General features: G+C 36.3%; 1 protein-coding gene across 1 annotated transcript; it reads right to left on the bottom strand.

Annotated features, from left to right (window-relative positions):
- Positions 1-11,009: 11,009 nt before the first annotated feature.
- On the bottom strand, positions 11,010-13,755 carry LOC126373450 (uncharacterized). Its single transcript, XM_050019609.1, has 3 exons — positions 13,666-13,755; positions 12,537-12,719; positions 11,010-11,177 (listed from the first exon to the last, which is right to left on the bottom strand). Exons 1-3 carry the CDS (start codon positions 13,753-13,755, stop codon positions 11,010-11,012), a joined length of 441 nt encoding a protein of 146 aa, XP_049875566.1.
- Positions 13,756-19,401: the final 5,646 nt, after the last annotated feature.

Below are 19,401 nucleotides of genomic sequence, written 5' to 3'. Positions count from 1 at the left end.
AAAAAAAAACTGTACAGAGCTATTTATATCTTTTTTGAGGAACGTAGCCTGGAAGGTCTCTCATTGATGAATGTGGGAGAAGTAAGAGAAGGAGTAAAACATCACTATGCTAATGAACGTCACAACACTAGCTTTACTTTGACAGATCTACCTCGTACTGCGCATTGAAGCCATTGTAAAATGATATCTATTTTCTTCTTCTGTCGTGTGGGTTTTGAGGTGACCAACCTCATCAAAGGTCCCTGATCCCATGTAACGACTACGTAGTATAATGAAATCTATATTGAAATATAATCACTAATTGCATTAAACCAAACGTTCTCTTTAATAATAGGTGTATCATGTTCATGATCGTAGCGAACAATCCATAATCTGTATTTAGGTCCCCGGCGGAAAATGATCTCCCTAGCTTCAACAGGTCCTAGTTGTTTACAGAAGCGACTGCTGACCTTCCAACCCGCAAAGGGAGAGCCAAGCCAGCCCAATACCGATTAGGTCACACACTTCCGAAACACATTGCTCGAGAATGTGGGTTTCCTCACGATGTTTTGCTTCACCGCTCAGCACGTGATAATCATTTATAATCCAAACAAATTCAAAAAATTAGGGTTTAGGCCTGAGTGGGATTTGAACCTGCGACCTCACAATCAGGTCATGTGTTATTGCAACTGGGCTACCACGACTTGTTATGTATGTACCTAATATTAAGAAAATCATTGGCTTGCAATTCTGTAACTGAAAATCAAACACGTGTGTGTCGAGTCGGTCTATCTCGGGGTAATCTAATAATAAAGAAGTGACCCGATAGTGCAGGTGTTGGGCACTAACGGTGCCGGTGTATTAGTGCCGAATGAGCCCTGCTGAGACTATTCCCGGCACCCGCCGCGGCCATTACGCCCTATCTACTGCCTGCATCTTTGGTGACCTACAGCTACAAGGGAATTTGGATGTGGCTGTTCTTCTGTGCTACGTCTTCTTTGCTTCGATGTTATACAGGGCGTTCGTGACATCGTAACGAAAACTTTAAGGGACGATTTAGCTCATTATTCTGAGTTAATATCAACTTGATATATAGGGTCTCCACCAACCCGCAGTGGAGCAGCGTGGTGGAGTATGCTCCATACCCCCTCCGGTTGATTGAGGGGAGGCCTGTGCCCAGCAGTGGGACGTATATAGGCTGTTTATGTTATGTTATGTATGATATATAGGGTATATTAAGTGGAATTTTCGATCGCAAAAGTATAGAATTGAAAATAATTTAAAAAAACTTAAGTAATTTAAAAAAAACATGAATTTTGCGGTGGAAAATTTCACTTGATATTAACTCAAAATCATGGCTTGAATCATTAGTATTCGTTGCGATGTCACTAACACCCTGTATTATTTTTGACATGAACATCCGAGTTGTTAATGCTCAAACGTCATGTTAAAAAAATACCGAAAATATACTAAGATAACTAATAGGTACCTTAAGCTAGCTCGCTCCAAATCAATCCCTTATCGTGATTTTAATCGAGTGCCTAAGAAATAATAAGTAATTTAATAAATGTTTTATTGTATTATAAGTATATCTACCGCATTATTTTGATTATTTGCCAGTTTTATTTAGATAACTTGCCGCTGTCAAAACTGTCGCATCTTTCGTGCTCCATGTTGCTTCGTTTCGCTTCTCTTCTTAATAAAGACAAGCTTGCTGTACCTATAATTGCAGGGGAGTTTTAATGGACATTAAAAACGTGCCGCGTGCCCCAGAGATACAGCCTTTAAACTGAAATTACAGCAGCTACAAGCACATACTTTCATTAGTGGGATCATGGAGAATTAAGCTTGAGCGTCAAACAATTATGCTCGGCAAAGCTGAATTTGTATTTGAATCCGCAATGCACAAAGTAGGTTATGGAACTATTACAAATATGTTTACTTATATGGAATAAAATAAATTAACATAATATAACGAATTTACACATGAATGAGAATTTAGAAATTTACTGTAATAAAAAATATTCGATGGTCATAGTACCGTTTTATTTTGACTGCATCTTCATAAAAGTACATAATTAAAACTTTGAACGTAAAACATTCAACATATTTCTTAAACATTCAAATAAATAAATAAAACAAAATAAAAAACAAATAAACAAACAAAAAACGTAAACAAATAAATAAATATAACATCCAAAACTAAATAAGTTCTTTTTTAATCTTTATTTATTTATTTGTACTATTAAAGCCTTAAATATATGACAATATTTGTTACATTTATAAGAATGTAGTTACAGGCTATAATTACTATGAGTCAGCTGTTATCCCAGCTAGTAAGTATAACATTTTCCTGGATGATTCTAGAAACTATAAAATATTTTTTTTAATTAGTATCAGTCAATACTTACATGCATTATATGTCTCGCGCTAACGATTGCTTGTCTCTCACAGTAAAGTAGTAAAGAAACAGTTCTAACGTTCTGGTAATTAATCGCACAATCTTGGCTTTCGTCTTCCAGCTTCGTGTGAGTCTAGTTGGTTATTTTGCAAGAGCTCGCCATTCAGGCTAGATCCAGATAAATTGCATCGCGCCACGCTCAGTTTCATTCACTGATTTATGCCATTGTATTCAGCCCTAACTATTGACTGCTAGAACCACATCCTGTGAACGTAATTGTTCGTAACTATTATAGGGATATTAAAACCGCATGTAGTCATAACTGGATTTAATTTAGCGTGTAGTAGGGTGAGTTGAGATCGGAAAAATACTAAAATAATTGCTTTGATTTCAAGGGCCGGGGTTAAAATGCCTGTTAATTCACTGCGGTATACATTTTTATGCCATAATAAGTGGGTACTTACTCTGAATGATGAGTATATTCGTTGTATTTATAATAGGTAAGTATGTATTATTAAATCACGTGGTGGTCGAGAATTCAGTAGACAAAAGTCATCTCAGAAATAAAGTAATTAACCGATGAGGTTATTATTACAACCCTTATTAAAGCAGACTTGCTTTTTGTTCAAACGCCCTAGACTGAATCGCATTGTAGGATTATAGGGTTTTCACCACCTGACCGGAATTCAATCCAATATCACTTGGACCCAAACTCGGCCTTACATTTAATAACTTGGACATAAAATCTTTACCGTACAAAAGCCCACACAGATAGGAAAGGAAATGGGTCGAATAATCTAGGAAAGAGGACACAAATCGCCTGGATAACATAGTTTGTACAGAATTTGTAGTACGGATTTGGCACAATCTGGGAGAACTAACCTCTAAAAGTGTTTTTATTCGGTTTAACAGACAAGCAAACTATATGTACAAAAGTGTTAAAGAAAACAAAATTGCAGAAACTGTTGAAAGGCGAGACGCGAATGTAAATCCTATAAAAGCATATCGAGCGGATTGCGATCGAGGGAACAAATTGAATATTCCAATACACAATGCATGCATTTCTTTAGGGACCGAATAGGAAAAGAAGTGCTCAAAGCATTAGCAAGCTGAAATGGCACAATGGACAATAATTGACACAAATGTAAACAAACTCACAAGACTCAGAATGTCAACAAGGTTTAAAGTTTCAACAATAATTTGAGAATTATCCAACTGCATAATCTGCTGAGCATAATAGGCGAAAACATTTCTTATTGCCATCTTTATCGGTGACAATTTTACGCGTCGGAATGGAACCCACTCGCGCGGAAACGACTGTAAAACATTTTTTCCCGTTCTGTGGCCTATGATAAATGCGCGACAATCGAAAAGTCCCAATTGTAGTTCGGAATTATCGAGTTTCTCCCCAATTCCCGTCGGCCCAGCTTTGTGAGGTTTTTTAACTGTAAACAGAATTATCTCTTTGTTTTGCTTTGTACAAAGATGATACAAACTTTTATGGATCAAAGAAAATACGTTTCAATGTTTCTGGGTCGCCTAATGGCATTGGAAAAGTTATTATAAAAATCTGAAATATTGAACTGTTGTCGTACTTATTTTTTTACGATGGCAAGTTAGGATTAAATCACACCTGACAGTACGATAGCATGCCATAGCGCACGAAGCACGCTGTCGCTTCGTCGATTCTGCCGCGTGCGGTTAGTCTCTCTCGCTCTGGCAAAAGACATTTATAAGTAACAGAAAGGGATAGAAGCATAGGAAAGTGCTACGAGGCGCTGCCAGATGTGGTTCAACCCTTAACAATAACTATAATATATTTGCTCAAATCTATCTCCATCTGTAAGCTGCAGGAGCTGATGTGATGACTCTATTCAAATTACAATACATTACACACATTTTCACATTAGAGGTAGAGAAGAGGTTTAGTACGATCTACTCTGACCCGCCGTGCGTTTATGAAACGATTGATAAATGTGGAGGAAGCAAGAGAAGTGTGTCAGGATCGAAGCAAATGGAATTCTATAATCTTTGCTTACCCCAGCGGGGAATAAAGTTTATGTACTTATAAGTATATTATGTATGTAGAGGTAAAACTTCGATATTATTTAATCCTGAAACTCTTACAATAGAAATGTCGGATGCAACGATGCTACAATTGCAAAATGCATACCAGTAATAAACAACCAATAAAACAACTATTGCCTGCCATCATATTTTATCTTTTATTGGAGTATTTCCTCCTTTCTCTTATTAAATTATCTGAGTTAGTTCTGTGATAGAGTCGTATCTAAACGGAACTGGCATGAAATAGTTTCTCTTTGGAAAATTACCAGGAGATAAGGGAGACATGTTTCTATCGCCGGTAATTTCATCTGTAGAGGGTGACCAAGCGATAGAAAATATAAATCGACTAGGGAGAGAACGTCATGGTAACTAAACTGAGATTTATGCGACAACTTGTAACTTATATTCTAATATTAAACAATGCAGGGAAGTTGCCATATATCTGTATTATGGATAAAAAATATTATTTTTGTTTCGTAACTTGCTCCATAATCAGTTTAAAAGCATAATGTATAGATACTTTTTTACTTTATCGGATAATTTTACAAATACAAAAGGTTGCCTGGAAGAAATTGCTGCATGAGCAATAAGGCCGCCTGTTGTGCTTTTCTGTATATGCTGTCCTTATCTCTGTATTTTGTGTCCATTGTGCTCAATAAAGTATTTTATCTATCTATCTATCTATACATACGCTTCGACCCACCGCCACTGAATTCGACTTTGTTAGTTTGATTACATGTTTGGATCTATCTAATATTTGATATCACGTGGTTTCCAGGATTTGTGTCATAGACTCGCCCCTTATTACATGGGAATTGGCGACAAGTGAGTGTATATACTATACACCTATGTATACCTCTTTGGAAATACAGGCGTGATGCTATGCTATGTGAAAATATTTATTAAGTATACCAAAATAATTATTGCACCAAAACAAGGAAACAATCTACTTGCAATAAAGAGACGTATTGGGCTATATTTCCGCTCATTGGCGGTTGTTGCAATAGAGGCAAAAAGAACTGTAAGTAAAATATTTTCTTGGTACAAATGAGTATTGAATCGAGACTTTAAATTGATTCTGAGCGTCGCGGGCTTATGTAAAAATCTTATTTTTATGTCATTTATTGCTCCGCTTTCTTTCTATTTATCTTTATACATCGTGAAATGGGTCAAGTCGCAAAATTTTCCCTCTAATTGGCACTTTGAATAAGTACCTAAGATTTCTGTGATAAGTAATGCACTTGTTTACTTAATTATTTTTTTGCCAATAAGTACTTGGACTGACAAAATCATCGATATGAGCAAAAACTAATATTATGTAAGTACTTCTTCTAAAAAGCTTGCATAAAATAAACAATATTCCCGTAACTCAACATAACGGCGCGCACTTTAAAGCAGTTTTTTTTAATTTTAAACTCGAAAGATAACATTGTGCCGGAATTTATGGCGTCATTATGGTACCAAATTAAATGAAAAACGTCGGAACGGGACACAACGCCGCTTGTGTATGTATGGGGGTTTGAGTTACAACAATGATTCAGATTAATAAATATTGTTCAAAATGTAAGGTTGTAAGGTTGTGAAAGGCTGATTTCCCCGTCAAGGTGCCGTCGAAATATTGTTACCTGTCAATAACTTCAGGTTAGGTAAGCGGAAACCGGAATTCGGAAATAACTGCTAGAATTTTGAACGGTGCACCGTAACAATTTTTAAACAGTGCATGTTTTTGAATTCGATTCATATCGAAGTTTTGTACTATGTCACCAGCATCGCATTTATGGAGAGAACCCTGTCAAAAATTGCCGTAAATAATAAGCTATGGCTTGGTTTTTAGTGCTATTCCTTTGAAAATAGGTAATCTCCAGCCTTATTATACAATTTCAGCTCACATGGTAGAAAATTAAATTCCCACTATTCTACCGATCTACTTAATTTTCTAACTATTTGTGCCGATTTGTGGCAAGAGTCCTTTGCGGTAGAAGCAAAAGCCCCTAAGCTACACCCTAACCTATGCTTCAATGCGGCGCTATATGTCATATAATTATAGGTAGTTTATCCAATTATTTATTTATTTAAATCTGTCTTGGCCCATACAATATTATAAGTACCTTAACCTATAATACATACAATAGAATATATAATAATTCTATGCTGCTGCTCGCACTTCTTGTTATGTTGGTACGCTCTACTAATCGAAAATTAAATATAAACGAGGTAAGTAAGTGACTAGTCTACTACTAGTCTGTGTGCTGTTAAAAACCAATAAATGACATGTAGTAAGGGAACAGCATTAAATAACAATATGTTTTCCCACGTCCTAAAACACGTAAAATAAAGGGATAAATCATACGGAAGGTGGCGTTGTGGAAACAAGTACTAAATCACGCGAGGTATTCTCTCTGGCAGGCGATAAATCAAATAATGTCCAACTCGATGCCTCCGAGGCCCATATTAAAAATTCTTCTTTGGTCGGCCTCCGCCGTTGCGAAGATGTCGTCGCTCTTAAGCTTCCGCAAAAAGGTGTGAAAATATTAAAAAAAATATATGATAAGAAAATAAAATACGCCATATAATTTTTCGTAATAAGATAGCTATTCCTGAGTATAATTCTCCAATACTAAAACCAGTCTTTGCGTTACATTTTAGGTACCTAACGTACCTAACTATGGCCGGGTCCTTTTCAGCTAAAATCGTAATTCGGTCGTAACTTGTTTAAAACATTTTAGTCGACTAAATTCTGTAGTTTTAATGGCATACAGAGTTTATTCTAAACTCTAAGTTTCAATTTACAACCTATCTTATCACCGCAGGAAAATCTAAAAACCTTCGTGTAGGGAAACTTTTCCATTGCCGCACCAAACCACCGTTTATCTTTCCACTTTTCTGGGTTTTCAGCGAACTGTCATTGACTAAATTACTCTTGTTCTTCTATCGTGTGGGTTGTGCGGCGGATGACATGACTCATGTAACGTCTACGTACTTTTAACAGTAGATACCTACGTAGTAACCGGTGCCAACAGCTTAACGTGCCTACCGATACACGGATCGTCTTACATTCGGACAATCGGGTGATCAGTCTGTAATGTCCTAACCAATCTAGGGATTACAAAATGATATTTTGTGACGTATCCCCTCCAGGAATCGAACTCAGGTCTTCCGGATCGTGAGCGTAACGCTCAAGCACTGGGCCCCGGAAGCCGATAAAGTCACTAAATTATTTTGTGGTGTAAATAAGCTATTAAAAAAAGGAAGTTATCAGTCCACTGCACCTAACTCAATTCAGCGCCCCACGCCCCATCGCAGATACGAATGCCTTATGCATAAACAACTGTGCAGTCGCATTCTGTATGCAACACGTAAAACACGCACGCATACCAAATGTTCAGCAATCACAGATATAGAGTGAAAAGATAGCGCAACTCTGCCTTGGAACATTAGCTAATTTGCAAACATTACTAAAAAGACAATGACAGGGATACAAATATATTACTATGTGTTTATCCCTGTTGCTTTTCGAAATCGTTTGCAACTTGGCTAAACCCCATGGTTATTGATATGTGCCAGTAGGTGAAGTCTGATACCAGTCAGCTTAATATTTTGATTGGCTAATTAGCCAAACGCCACCAATCTACACAGGTTGGTTAAGAGACAGCTTGTAAATCTTACCCATTGTTGGATGAACTTACAGACACTCTACATTCGTCTCTGCAAAGACCATATCAGGCCAGCGGTTAGGGTTTAGGCGTACAAAGGTAACAGACATATCGAGAAATAGAGTTAATATCACGTTTATACGTAATATCAGTACTCATACGAGTATGACAACAGAGTCCTAAAACACGTAACACACATGTGAATCTTTATGAAAGCAGTATATAAAGCGAAGGTTGGTGGTAGGGCTGGCAGAAAAAGACCTAGAAGGACGGACATTGATCAAATTCGGAGATGTCCTTAGAAAATCGAAAAATCGAAAAAAATCGAATCATCTTATATCGAAATTTACCAAAAGCAAAAAATTTTATATCGGTAAACGCAGCAGCGATTATTTAATTTCATTATTTAATTTTGTAAGTAGACCTAACTCTCTTTTGATTTAATTAAGTTCTATATGTGGAAGCTTATAATTGGCCTCATTCTAGCTTATGTTTGTACGTATTTATTTAAGATTCCGTGCTGTTAGCTTTCCTCAAGAAATAAATAAATAAAATGTTCAGTACGATATACTCTGAACCGGCGCGGCGTGCTTGTATGAAATGATTGATGAATATGGAGGAAGCAAGAGAAGTATGTCAGGATCGAAGCAAATGGAATTCCATAGTCTCTGGTTACCCCGGTGGGAAATATGCGTGAGCTTATGTTTGTATGTTTGTTTTTTTAGAGTCCTGAATGCTTCGCACATCATGCGTTATCCATTCACTCTACATCCTTGACAGCAATGTGGCTCTCCGTACGATTACATCATCTTTCAGGCCGTCAATGAATAAGTGAGTAGGGCCTACCACTTCAGGAGTAAATAGCACCACGGTTTGAGCATTCGTCCCGCAATGTGTTGCTAGTTTTATGTTAGAGTAAGTATAATATTAAATTATCTGTGGTTATAGAGGTATAGTTTCCCGAGGTCCAATGATGAAAAGCAAAATACGAAAGCCTAACCGCCTAAGTCTATAGTTGTAGTTGATTGAGAAAAGTAATGAAATATGCGAGTGCAATACTTATAAGATAATAATTTTTAAATTAATTAGTTAAAATAGTCACAAGTTAGAAGTTATGTAGAGATTATTACTAAGTAAGTGCAATATTCACGAAGCCTGATAGTAGGCCATACGTGACGTAGGTAGATACCTTACGTAGTACCAAAGAGCGCCAGAATTAGCAGAACGTAGCTCACTGGGACGGGCTAACCTATAAAAAGCTACTTAGGTTCTATGACGATCTTGTGACGTAGCGAGTAGGCGCCGCTACTTCAAAAGCGCACCCGTGATGCGGGGCAGCAGCGGTATGAGTACTGGTTGGAGGCCAAGGAAATAGATTCTGGTAGGGCTCTAGCTAGAACATCACCGATTGAGAAATTGGTCGGTGTACTGCGGAATGGAAGACGATTGGGGCAACCACTGTTCTACACGCCCTATCTATGGAGTAATAAAAATGGAGGCGATTACTCCACCGACAAGAGCGCAGCTCTTAAATAAAAAGAGAAAGAGAGAGAGAGAGAGTGGGTTTGTATGTGTAATTATGCTAAGTCTAATAAATGAATAATTTTGTCACTGTCTTACGTACCTGAAACCTATAGTACAAATCCCATAGAACAGATAAGGCAGATTTTTTATGGAACCATTGTCTGAAATTAGATGCAGAAACTGAGCAAATTTTCCAAATGACTTGCTTTTTATATTTGCTAGAGGGTAGTTAGATAAAATAGCTTAGCAAGATACTGCACTCTAAGCAAAGTAAATTTACTTAACTCAGTCGGTTTGCAGAGGGGGTGAGCTATATGTTTGTTTTGTTAACGAGCCAATTGGCAACTAGATACCTACTAGAGTTAGATGAACCTTCTTAGCCGAATTAAAACTCTCTTCGTTAGTAGACTGACTAAAACGAATGCATAAACTTTGTTACTTTTTCCGGAGTCGCACCTGGTATAACGAAGAGTAAGCAAAACTTTGTCTAAAAAGTTTTTGTGTTGCTGTGTGTTTTTAATTATAGATTTGTATGTGAGAATCAGAAAATCAGAAAAAGGACAAAGTCTCTCTGTTATTTAATTTACACAACATACAAAATGTAATATGAAAAACATCTCCACTCACCAACCCGTAGTGGAGCAGCGTAGTGGAGTATGTTACACACTCCCTCGGGTTGAATGAGAGGAGGCCTGTGCCCAGAAGTGGGACGTATTATAATGTTATTTTTGTTTTAAGTATGAAAGAAAAAAGTTGATTGTTAGCACAAAATATAATAAGTATAAAAACACCAATACTTACAAATACGTATAGATAATACAAGTCTGTCAATAATACCTCTCACAGTCTAGAGAATTCAAGTAACTGTTGACTATTATTACGAAATATATGAAAACCACTGAAAGAAAGATTATTTCCGTTTAATAAAACTTGTAATACCAGAAGATATTGTTTAAAAAGGGAATCAGGTAAATAATATCACAAATATTGTGGGTACAATGAAAATATATGAAAAGAAAGGAGAAGGGGCAAGTTAACTTTCACAGAAATCATTTTCTAATATCACAAAAAACCTAACAACAAATTGCTTACGCCGCCGGCTCGAGGCGCATCGAGGTAATATTTGGCAGGGAGAAAAGTGTACTTTACGACAATATTAATTATGGTAATTACTTTAAGGCTTATAGCCGAGACCAACGGTTTAACGTGCCCTCTGAAGCACGGAATTATAATACTTTTTCGGACCGGATCATTCAAGCCTACAATGTGCATACCAAACAAAGGACAGTCTCACAAAGTGATTTTGACATGACCCATCGGGAATTTAACTCGGACCTCCAGGTCGTGAGGCCAACGCCCCAACCTCTATGACATGGAAGTTGTTGTTACGTACCCTCATACAGAATGCCAGCTATCACGATAATGAGTCCCGTGATATAATAAGCGTTGAGTAAACACACGGCTGCTTTGCCTACAAACAGGATTGCGTATACCGACAGTATCGTCGTGTGGGACGAGAACCATAGCGAGCATAGGAACACGTTGCCGTGCATCTGTAAATATTATATTCAATATCAAATTCAAAAATATCTTTATTCAGTAGGTAACATAGTTACACCCTGAATCGTCAATTTTTACATAACGAACGTCTCATCCGCCTAAAACTACTGCAGCATCTCACAACCAGGATTATCAGGAGGATTATCAGTCTCTTTTGGCCTATTGTAGATTTTCCGCATAAGGCATTAAGTACATACTATTAGACAGAAGGATTATTTCAGTAAGTACATCAATCCGCAGCACGAATTAGATATGTCATACAGAAACCAGTGTTGCGACGTTCATTATCATAGTGATGTATCAGTCGAGAATACACCAATCGATTATATTTTATCTAATAGTAGTTATTCGGACACCTAATAAGACACCACGAATTTATTAAAAACATCATAGAAGGAATGCTGGAAGGAAAGAGAGGAAGGGGAAGACCAAAAAGAGCTTACACGGAACAGATTAAAGAAAAGGTTAATGTCGTGCCTTTAAGGGAAAGTCAAGGAATTGGCCTTTGATAGACTGGAATGGAAAATGCTACACCGACAAGAGCGTGGCTCTTAAATTGATGATGATGAACCTATTGTAGATTTGCCACATAAGGCATTAAGTACTATTAGACAGAACGATTATTTCAGTACATCAATCCGCGATACAAATTAGATATGTCATACAGAAGCCAGTGTTGCGATGTTCATTAGCATAGTGATGTATCAGTCGAGAATACACCAACCGATTATATTTTATCTAATACTACTTATTCGGAAAAGTAGAATTGTCAGAGAACATCATCGTCTCGGGTTCGGTTTACTTTACCTGAAGATTTCGAACAAGAAAGCGACTGCTTGTGTGGAAAGCCAAATCAATTACAGAAAACACATTTCTCAAATATGAGTTTCCTTTACCGTTCAGCACATGGATGATAATCATTGAGGATTATCACTAAGCACTTTTTGAACAAAAAGATTCTGTTTTAGGCCTACCCAACAATCTTATAATCCACCACGACATGGCTGAGAAGAGCCTGCGCAAAAAACCCAAAAAAAAACTTTTTTTACAAACGTCGAACATTTTCTCGTTATCTGACTCTGGATTTCCAGATGAAACGCGTTCAGCTGCAAGAGATATAAGAGACTATACCCTTCCCTGTCCACTTTACATGTCGTATACAGTCATGAGCAATATCATGTACCCACTTTAGAACCCTGTCGCACTATCATATTTGACATTTAATAAGACTTACGGTTTAGTTTGTCAAAAAAGTTAATGTGACATGGTTTCAAAGTGTTACATATTAGTATTCATGACCATACTATCCAGGAACACATGAGGTCAATTTTGCTTAACCATAATACACTGACCTTAACTGCTTGCCACAGAAGCAGTGTAGACAATAAAATTTGATACAGAGACATCGGAAAGAAAACCAGTACGATAACCAGATTGGCCGCCTGGATGGGATGGCGGCCATACATCTCGTTCTCTTTTGACGTCATGACTACCAAACCGACGACCGCCGCCAAAAATGTTGCTAAGGACACCAGCTGAAATAAAGTTGATAGTATAACCATGCATTCATAAGTGCTCCCGTGCCTCCCGGTCACTACTTACTGATGTAAGTACGTACTCGTTTCATGGGACATATCAGGGTCCATAGGCACCTCAATAATAACTCTGACTCCAGGGTTGACGAGCTTGTTAATCCACCTCAACACACAACAGTAGAAAATAGACATACCGACATATTTCAGACAACTTAAGCACAAAATTTTGTTTTTAATCACGTTTCCAAGCAATTATAATAAAAAGTATGAAAATAAAATAAGAACCATTAATCCAGGAGAAAAAGTACCTATAGAGCTAGTTGCACCAGAAGTTGAAAATTCCTCAGTCAAAACGAAGTTATGCAATATTGGAACTAGCCAACTAGGAAGCAAAGTTTGTTTCGCTTTAAGAAATTTTAATGTTGTCCGAGTGCCGAGTGGCTACGGTGCTACGTTGCTACGCTACGAAGGCACAGTTGGTGCTACGACAGATCGCCAACTTTGGTGGCTCGTAGACTTTCGTAGTAAATACACTACGAATAACTTAGTAGTTGGTAATTTCCTGAAACTGTTTGCTTTGGCTCTTTTCTCCTGAGCTACATTTGATATACTTAATTGCTAACTTATACTTTACAATTTTAAAAGTTAGTATAATTAATAGATAATTTCTGAGGTAAAAGTACCGGGTTTGATTTCGGGTTGTGGCAATTTAGGAAAAGGATTTTTTCTAAATAGTGCTCACTAGTGGGACTACTCTATGTTATATTATTTTTAAACAATAACACCGAGAAAGGTGTGTAGCATCTGTAGAGTCCGGTTACATGCAACTAAAATTTAAAGCAATGGCTTTTATATTTGCACCCATCCCCGTGTAAAAGACATATGCCTTTCAGAGCAGATATAAAGTTATGTTCTATGTACTTATAATAATAAATATTTCACTCACAATGGTTGAAGTTCCTACGAACCTGACTCCGAACTCGAGATTGTAACCGAACACTGATTCTATTATACAACATTTTTCCTTGTTGTCCATTTTATAAAAATAATATAGAAAATATAATAATAATTCATAAATAAAAAGCTCCGAAAGTAAATGCAAAACATAATACTTCAAAATGACATGAAAACATTGTCATATTGTGTCAGTCACATATGGCTGATTTTTTTCTATGCTTGTTATTCATAAAGCAGCCCTATAAAGATACTTTTTTCGAAAATTCAAAATGAAAATTTTCATCGGAGTTAGTATGGAAATAAATTTGTCATATAATTATATATATACATAATAACTAAAAATCAACTAAAAATGGTCAAGCGTCGTACTCGTAGCAACTTATTTCATAATTAAAATTGGAAAATAAATCAAAAAGAACAATGACATTGACGTTTGGTAATCTTAGATTGAATTTTATTTCTATGTATTTCTATTTTATTTTATTTTTTTACATTAGTAGGTAAATTAATTTACAGATTATGTATGTTCTGTATGCAGCACGCATACTCGTACATCTATTGAGACTTTTTTAATTCATAGACTAAATACACAATATGTTACACTAAAAATAAATTATATCCCTCCTATAACAAACACAAGGAAGGCATTAATTTGCATTTGTATAAACAAAGCTGTTATAATATACCAAATGCTACGTACATATTAGTCACTCGTTCCGCAATCACGTGAGACAGAATAATAAAATGCAAAATACCGTCCGGTTTTTTCGCGAGGGTATCCGTAAAATTTTAAATTTTAATGTGGTTTTGAATGAATTCGTGTCGACTGCTGCGGACCGCAGAACGGCGCCGGAACACAACTTGGCAACATTTGCGACACAAAAATGGTAGAAATGTAAAAATAAAAGGAAAATTTACCCCTTTATACGTTTTACAGTTGAGAAATATTTTGCTTCAAGTGATACACTACGGTGCAAACAAAATTAAAAATTCACGTGCAATGCCTCTTTCCTCGTTGCTGTTATATTTATTAAAAAAATATGCTTAGTACGTGTTTTGTTTGTTTAAAATTAACTAACTTTCGTGGAAGTTAATTCATGAAAATAATAGTTTACTGCACTTTTATTTTAAAATATCAACATGCTTAGGTGCAGCTTAACACGATAGAATTACAATTACAATGCTAAGCTACCTACGATTCTCAAACACAATATTGATGGCGCTGTAAAGATTTTTCTTCGCTTAATCTTTTAATTTCATGGATAACAGACATAATGCATTTCTTATCTTTGTTTTTAAGTATAAATGATGACTCTTTTTATTACACTCTGACACAATTACATCATCCACCCATTATTATTCTGATCAAAATAAAAAGAAGGATATACATGTAAGTACATTTTGTATTATACACACAAAACTCTCAATGTTATATACCTCTATATTATTTAGTTTATTTATAAAAATAGTACAAAAGCGACACACTGACTGTGCAATTTATCAACAAAAATCTATCCCATTTTTCTGTGGAAAGAAGAAGAATTGAAACATTTTACAGCTTTGCGTTTACGCAATCCAGATCCTCCAAAGTGAGTTACAGACGAAACAACAAAAACACAGGACACGCGATTTATCAACAGAACATTTGGGTCACCTCATCATTCTTCTGCGAAGACCGCGTACTTGAGGCCTGAGGCACATCGCATACAGTGGACTGGTCCCAATAAATAATGTACCCTCGGGAGGAGTAGGGAATGTGTCGTCCTTAGACCCTTTTACAACTCTTGATGACACCCCTACGAATTTGTGGACCGCTGAGGGCGATGTGAATAGTGATTTTTGTTGCGGTTCTGCAATAGACAGTGGATGCGACCTGGATGTTTATAAGACAGGGAATAGAGTGTACTCTATTCTAATGGTATTTCTTCAACCAATTCAAGGAGCAGTGTTCTGTCGCAATATGTGTAAGTCTTCGAAACGCGCCAGTGTTTTCGTTTCTTACCGGTCACGATTTTAAACTATTAAAGTAGTTTTCTAGAAATGTTTGGCTTGGAAAGTAATTTTGGCCTAATCCGTATGTCGCATATCGAAGGGAATACCGGGGTAAACTTGAGCGAACAGAGCACGGGTATCTAGTATAAGTTAAAGTAGTTTCGTATACTGTAAGTAATTCGCAGATAATTAGTGTAATGATTTTTGTTAAAATCCTACACGATTGATGTGGGTAGTCCTAAATATTTAATCCCTGGGAATTGGTTTTAGAAACGCTATGTAGCCGAATTTAGATTGAAATAGTTTTGTGTTAATTTACACTAATTCTAGTAACAGTATTCTGGGTATGCATGTTCAATCCGTTTTAAATTTTTGGAATGTATTACATCGTGAAAAAATATAATAAAATTTCACTATCGTAAACATAAAGTACTTATAGATTGTTATTTAAAACGCACGCAATTTATTTTTGTCTATTGGTAGCTAAGCAATCATACTCATCATCATCATCTCCCTAGCATTATCCAGTTCTTCACAGGGTCCGCTTACATAACCTGAAGATTTGACAGGTCCGGTTTTTACAGAAGCGATTGCCTGTCTGACCTTTCAACCCACGCCACGAAGGGAAAATCAGCTCAATACAGATTAGGTCACATACCTCCGAAAATGCATTTTCCGGGAATGTGGCAATGAAAGCTACGCAATAAAATTAATAAGCGAATCATCTATTGAAAAGAACAAGTTCATAAAATGAGTCACAAAAAGTATGTAAGTAAGTAATAAAAACAAAATTATATCCACGGGTAGGGACGACAGGCAATCTAAATGTAGCAAAGAACGGTAACTTATTTGCTTAGGGAGTGTGTAGAGGAAACAACTCTCAAAATCTTGCTCTCAAGTCACGTTTGTCATTCCACACCGATCCGTCACCAGAGAATTTTCACACTCTATAAATTTTCGACATAAGGAAATCCGCAGGGTTATTTCCAATTTCGAAGGATTTCACATTAAGCCGATTTACGTGTAAATAAATCCGTGCTTCTCTACCAGATGTGGGTATCCGCGTAAACAGAATGTAAGGTTATGTTTATGACGTCAACTTTTTTGGTTGCGTGGATAAGATTAAAAATAAATCCTACATTTATATTCAAACTGAATTTGTGTTAGGTACGTGGTAATATAGCTATAGAATTGTTCATTTTTATAATCCACTTTTATCCGTGTCATTTGTAATCATTAGTGCAATTAGCAGCTTCTGTTTGCATGCCTGTATGAAGGGCCGAGTGTAAATATCGTTGAAAACATAATGGCATATTAGCCGTTATAATGGCTCTCCCTCGCTAAGTATACGATGATAATAACAAACCAGCGGACATAAATAGTAACATAATTATGCTGCTATATTTTATAACTTGTAACTTAAGTAAGTACTTAAGTTGAATCACATTGTAGTGTCACAGGTTTGAATCTCAAATCGGGCTTAAAATCACTAATTCTTTTAGACTTAAACATGTAACTATCGAGGAGTACGGTCACGAGTAAGTACTAATATAATATGTATACACTTTGAAACCATGTCACATTAACTTTTTTGACAAATTAAACCATAAGTCCCATTAAATGTCCAATATGACAGTGCGACAGGGTTCTAAAGTGGGTAAATGATATTGTTCATGACTGTACATGATACTATACACCTATGCCTACCCCTTCGGGATATAGGCGTGATGCTAGCTATGTTATGTTATGTGTTACATAAGAAGGAACTAATCGTTTTTTTTAATGTTAACAAGTAAGTATTATGTTTATAGAAAGTGAAGATACGTTTTAGTTTAAATTAGTTTGACGTTTATTTTCGTAATAGTACATATGAAAACGCGTAGCCGCGGTCAGAGTTTGTCCAGGCAGATGGACTGGCTTGTTGACTGGGAAAGTACATACAACCACGGATATACGACGAATAGATGAGTTCCGTTTTATTTATTGAACATAACTTAAGCTCTCGCATAATGACATCCATCGCAAGATGAACTAAGTACCCATATCTCACCGAGCTTTCTGTTAGACCAACGTGATAGATAGTGAGCCGTAAGTGTATACTAGTAATGGCGCTACTGTGTTTTTCTATTCAAGATTTGCTGGATAAATGAAGAGCGTTGATGGCTGTCACCAGGTATAAATCTCCTGCATTATTTTTGATGTGATTCATTCCATTTATTCTGTAATATCATTGTTTATTGTGTGAAGTCGAGTGTAGCCTTCGTACTTTTTTTTCGTAAAAAGTGCATTGTAACAATTGCATTTTGCGTTATCTGTTCACTGTGCCTACATCTGTGGTTAAAAACACACAGACAACGAACGGACTATGAAAACGCTAAAGTGAATTGTTGTTTATTTTGGTTTGCACGTGTTACCGGATTTGCATCGCGGGTTGGAAATGGTCGCCTCGATACTCGTATGGGTGTGGACAGTGGATTAGAATGTGTGTTCCCTGGTTCAGCGTTTATCGCTATCGACCCACTAGTGTCGATTAAATCTTTCAAATATCTTCCTTTCAGACGGCGCCCTGAACCGAGTTTCCCGCCCAACTGGGCATCCTCAGGTCTGTTGTCTTAAATTTTGTACCGGGTGAGAGACCTCAGCGCAGAGATGTAACGTGCCTATTTTACTTTGTATATTTTTTTTTACCAACCTTCTTTGTAAAACATATGGAGGACAAGTCAATTTATTTTTTACATAGTTTCTTCAACTTACAGTTGCCTGGAAGAAATCGCTTCAAGCGTGAAGTCTCCAAATTCCGCGTAACCTATAGATAAGTTTTATTGTAAGTAACTGTTTCCTTGTTTTGATGCAAAAAAGTATAGCTATTTCTAAATTGTTTAACGTAATAAATTACTAGTTAAAGGGAAAACAGTTTTACATCTAATTATTATTGTATGTAACAATATGGCGAAATGTGCTGAACGCTAAAAGTAATACTTCCATCTGTATACCATATTTATTACAATACATTTTCATTTCATTTTATTTCATGAATTTCGTTGCCCACATAATACGTAATACGTTTGAGTAATGAAAATTTCAACCGAAGTCATCATGATTATGTTACATTATTATTTTAAAAGCAAGTACCAAATTTTTGATATCAGTGATAACGGTAAGTGTATTGGATAATTTGACACTATTAATTATCACAATTATGTAGAAGCAATTATGAAAAGCTTATTATGTAGAGGTATAATAATCAATTTGTAATTGCAGCTAATCGTACTCGAATATTCGATTTACGATGCTATAGGATATACGATAGGGTGTTAATTATGAATGCGGTTGGACTTAGACGAAGCCCACGCAGTACCATAACTCCAACATGACGTAGTGAGTTGGCATGTGGAGGATACTAATAGTCCCATACATTTAACCCGACTGCGGCAAAACAAAAAAGAGGGTTGTGTTTTTAACCGCTCCGTCCTAAGAGTTTGCTTACGACGGCTATCTCCTAAACATCACACTATTCGGAAGAATTTCACATAAATATACCTATTTATTTTTCCTAAGTGCGTAATTTTTCTGATTTCAGGTTAAACGAAAGAAGACAACAAGAAAGGAAACTTAAAAAACATTTTATTTCTAAAACACACTTCCGGGACGTAACTAAAATGGGCTATTTTGTACTTCGTAAAATATTTTATTTTCTTGAAAAAGCTTCATACATAGATAATATAATAGAACA

The sequence above is a fragment of the Pectinophora gossypiella genome, chromosome 15 (assembly GCF_024362695.1).
Source record: "Pectinophora gossypiella chromosome 15, ilPecGoss1.1, whole genome shotgun sequence".
In the NCBI taxonomy this organism is placed as follows: domain Eukaryota; kingdom Metazoa; phylum Arthropoda; class Insecta; order Lepidoptera; family Gelechiidae; genus Pectinophora; species Pectinophora gossypiella.
This window is presented reverse-complemented; position numbering and strand designations above follow the sequence as displayed.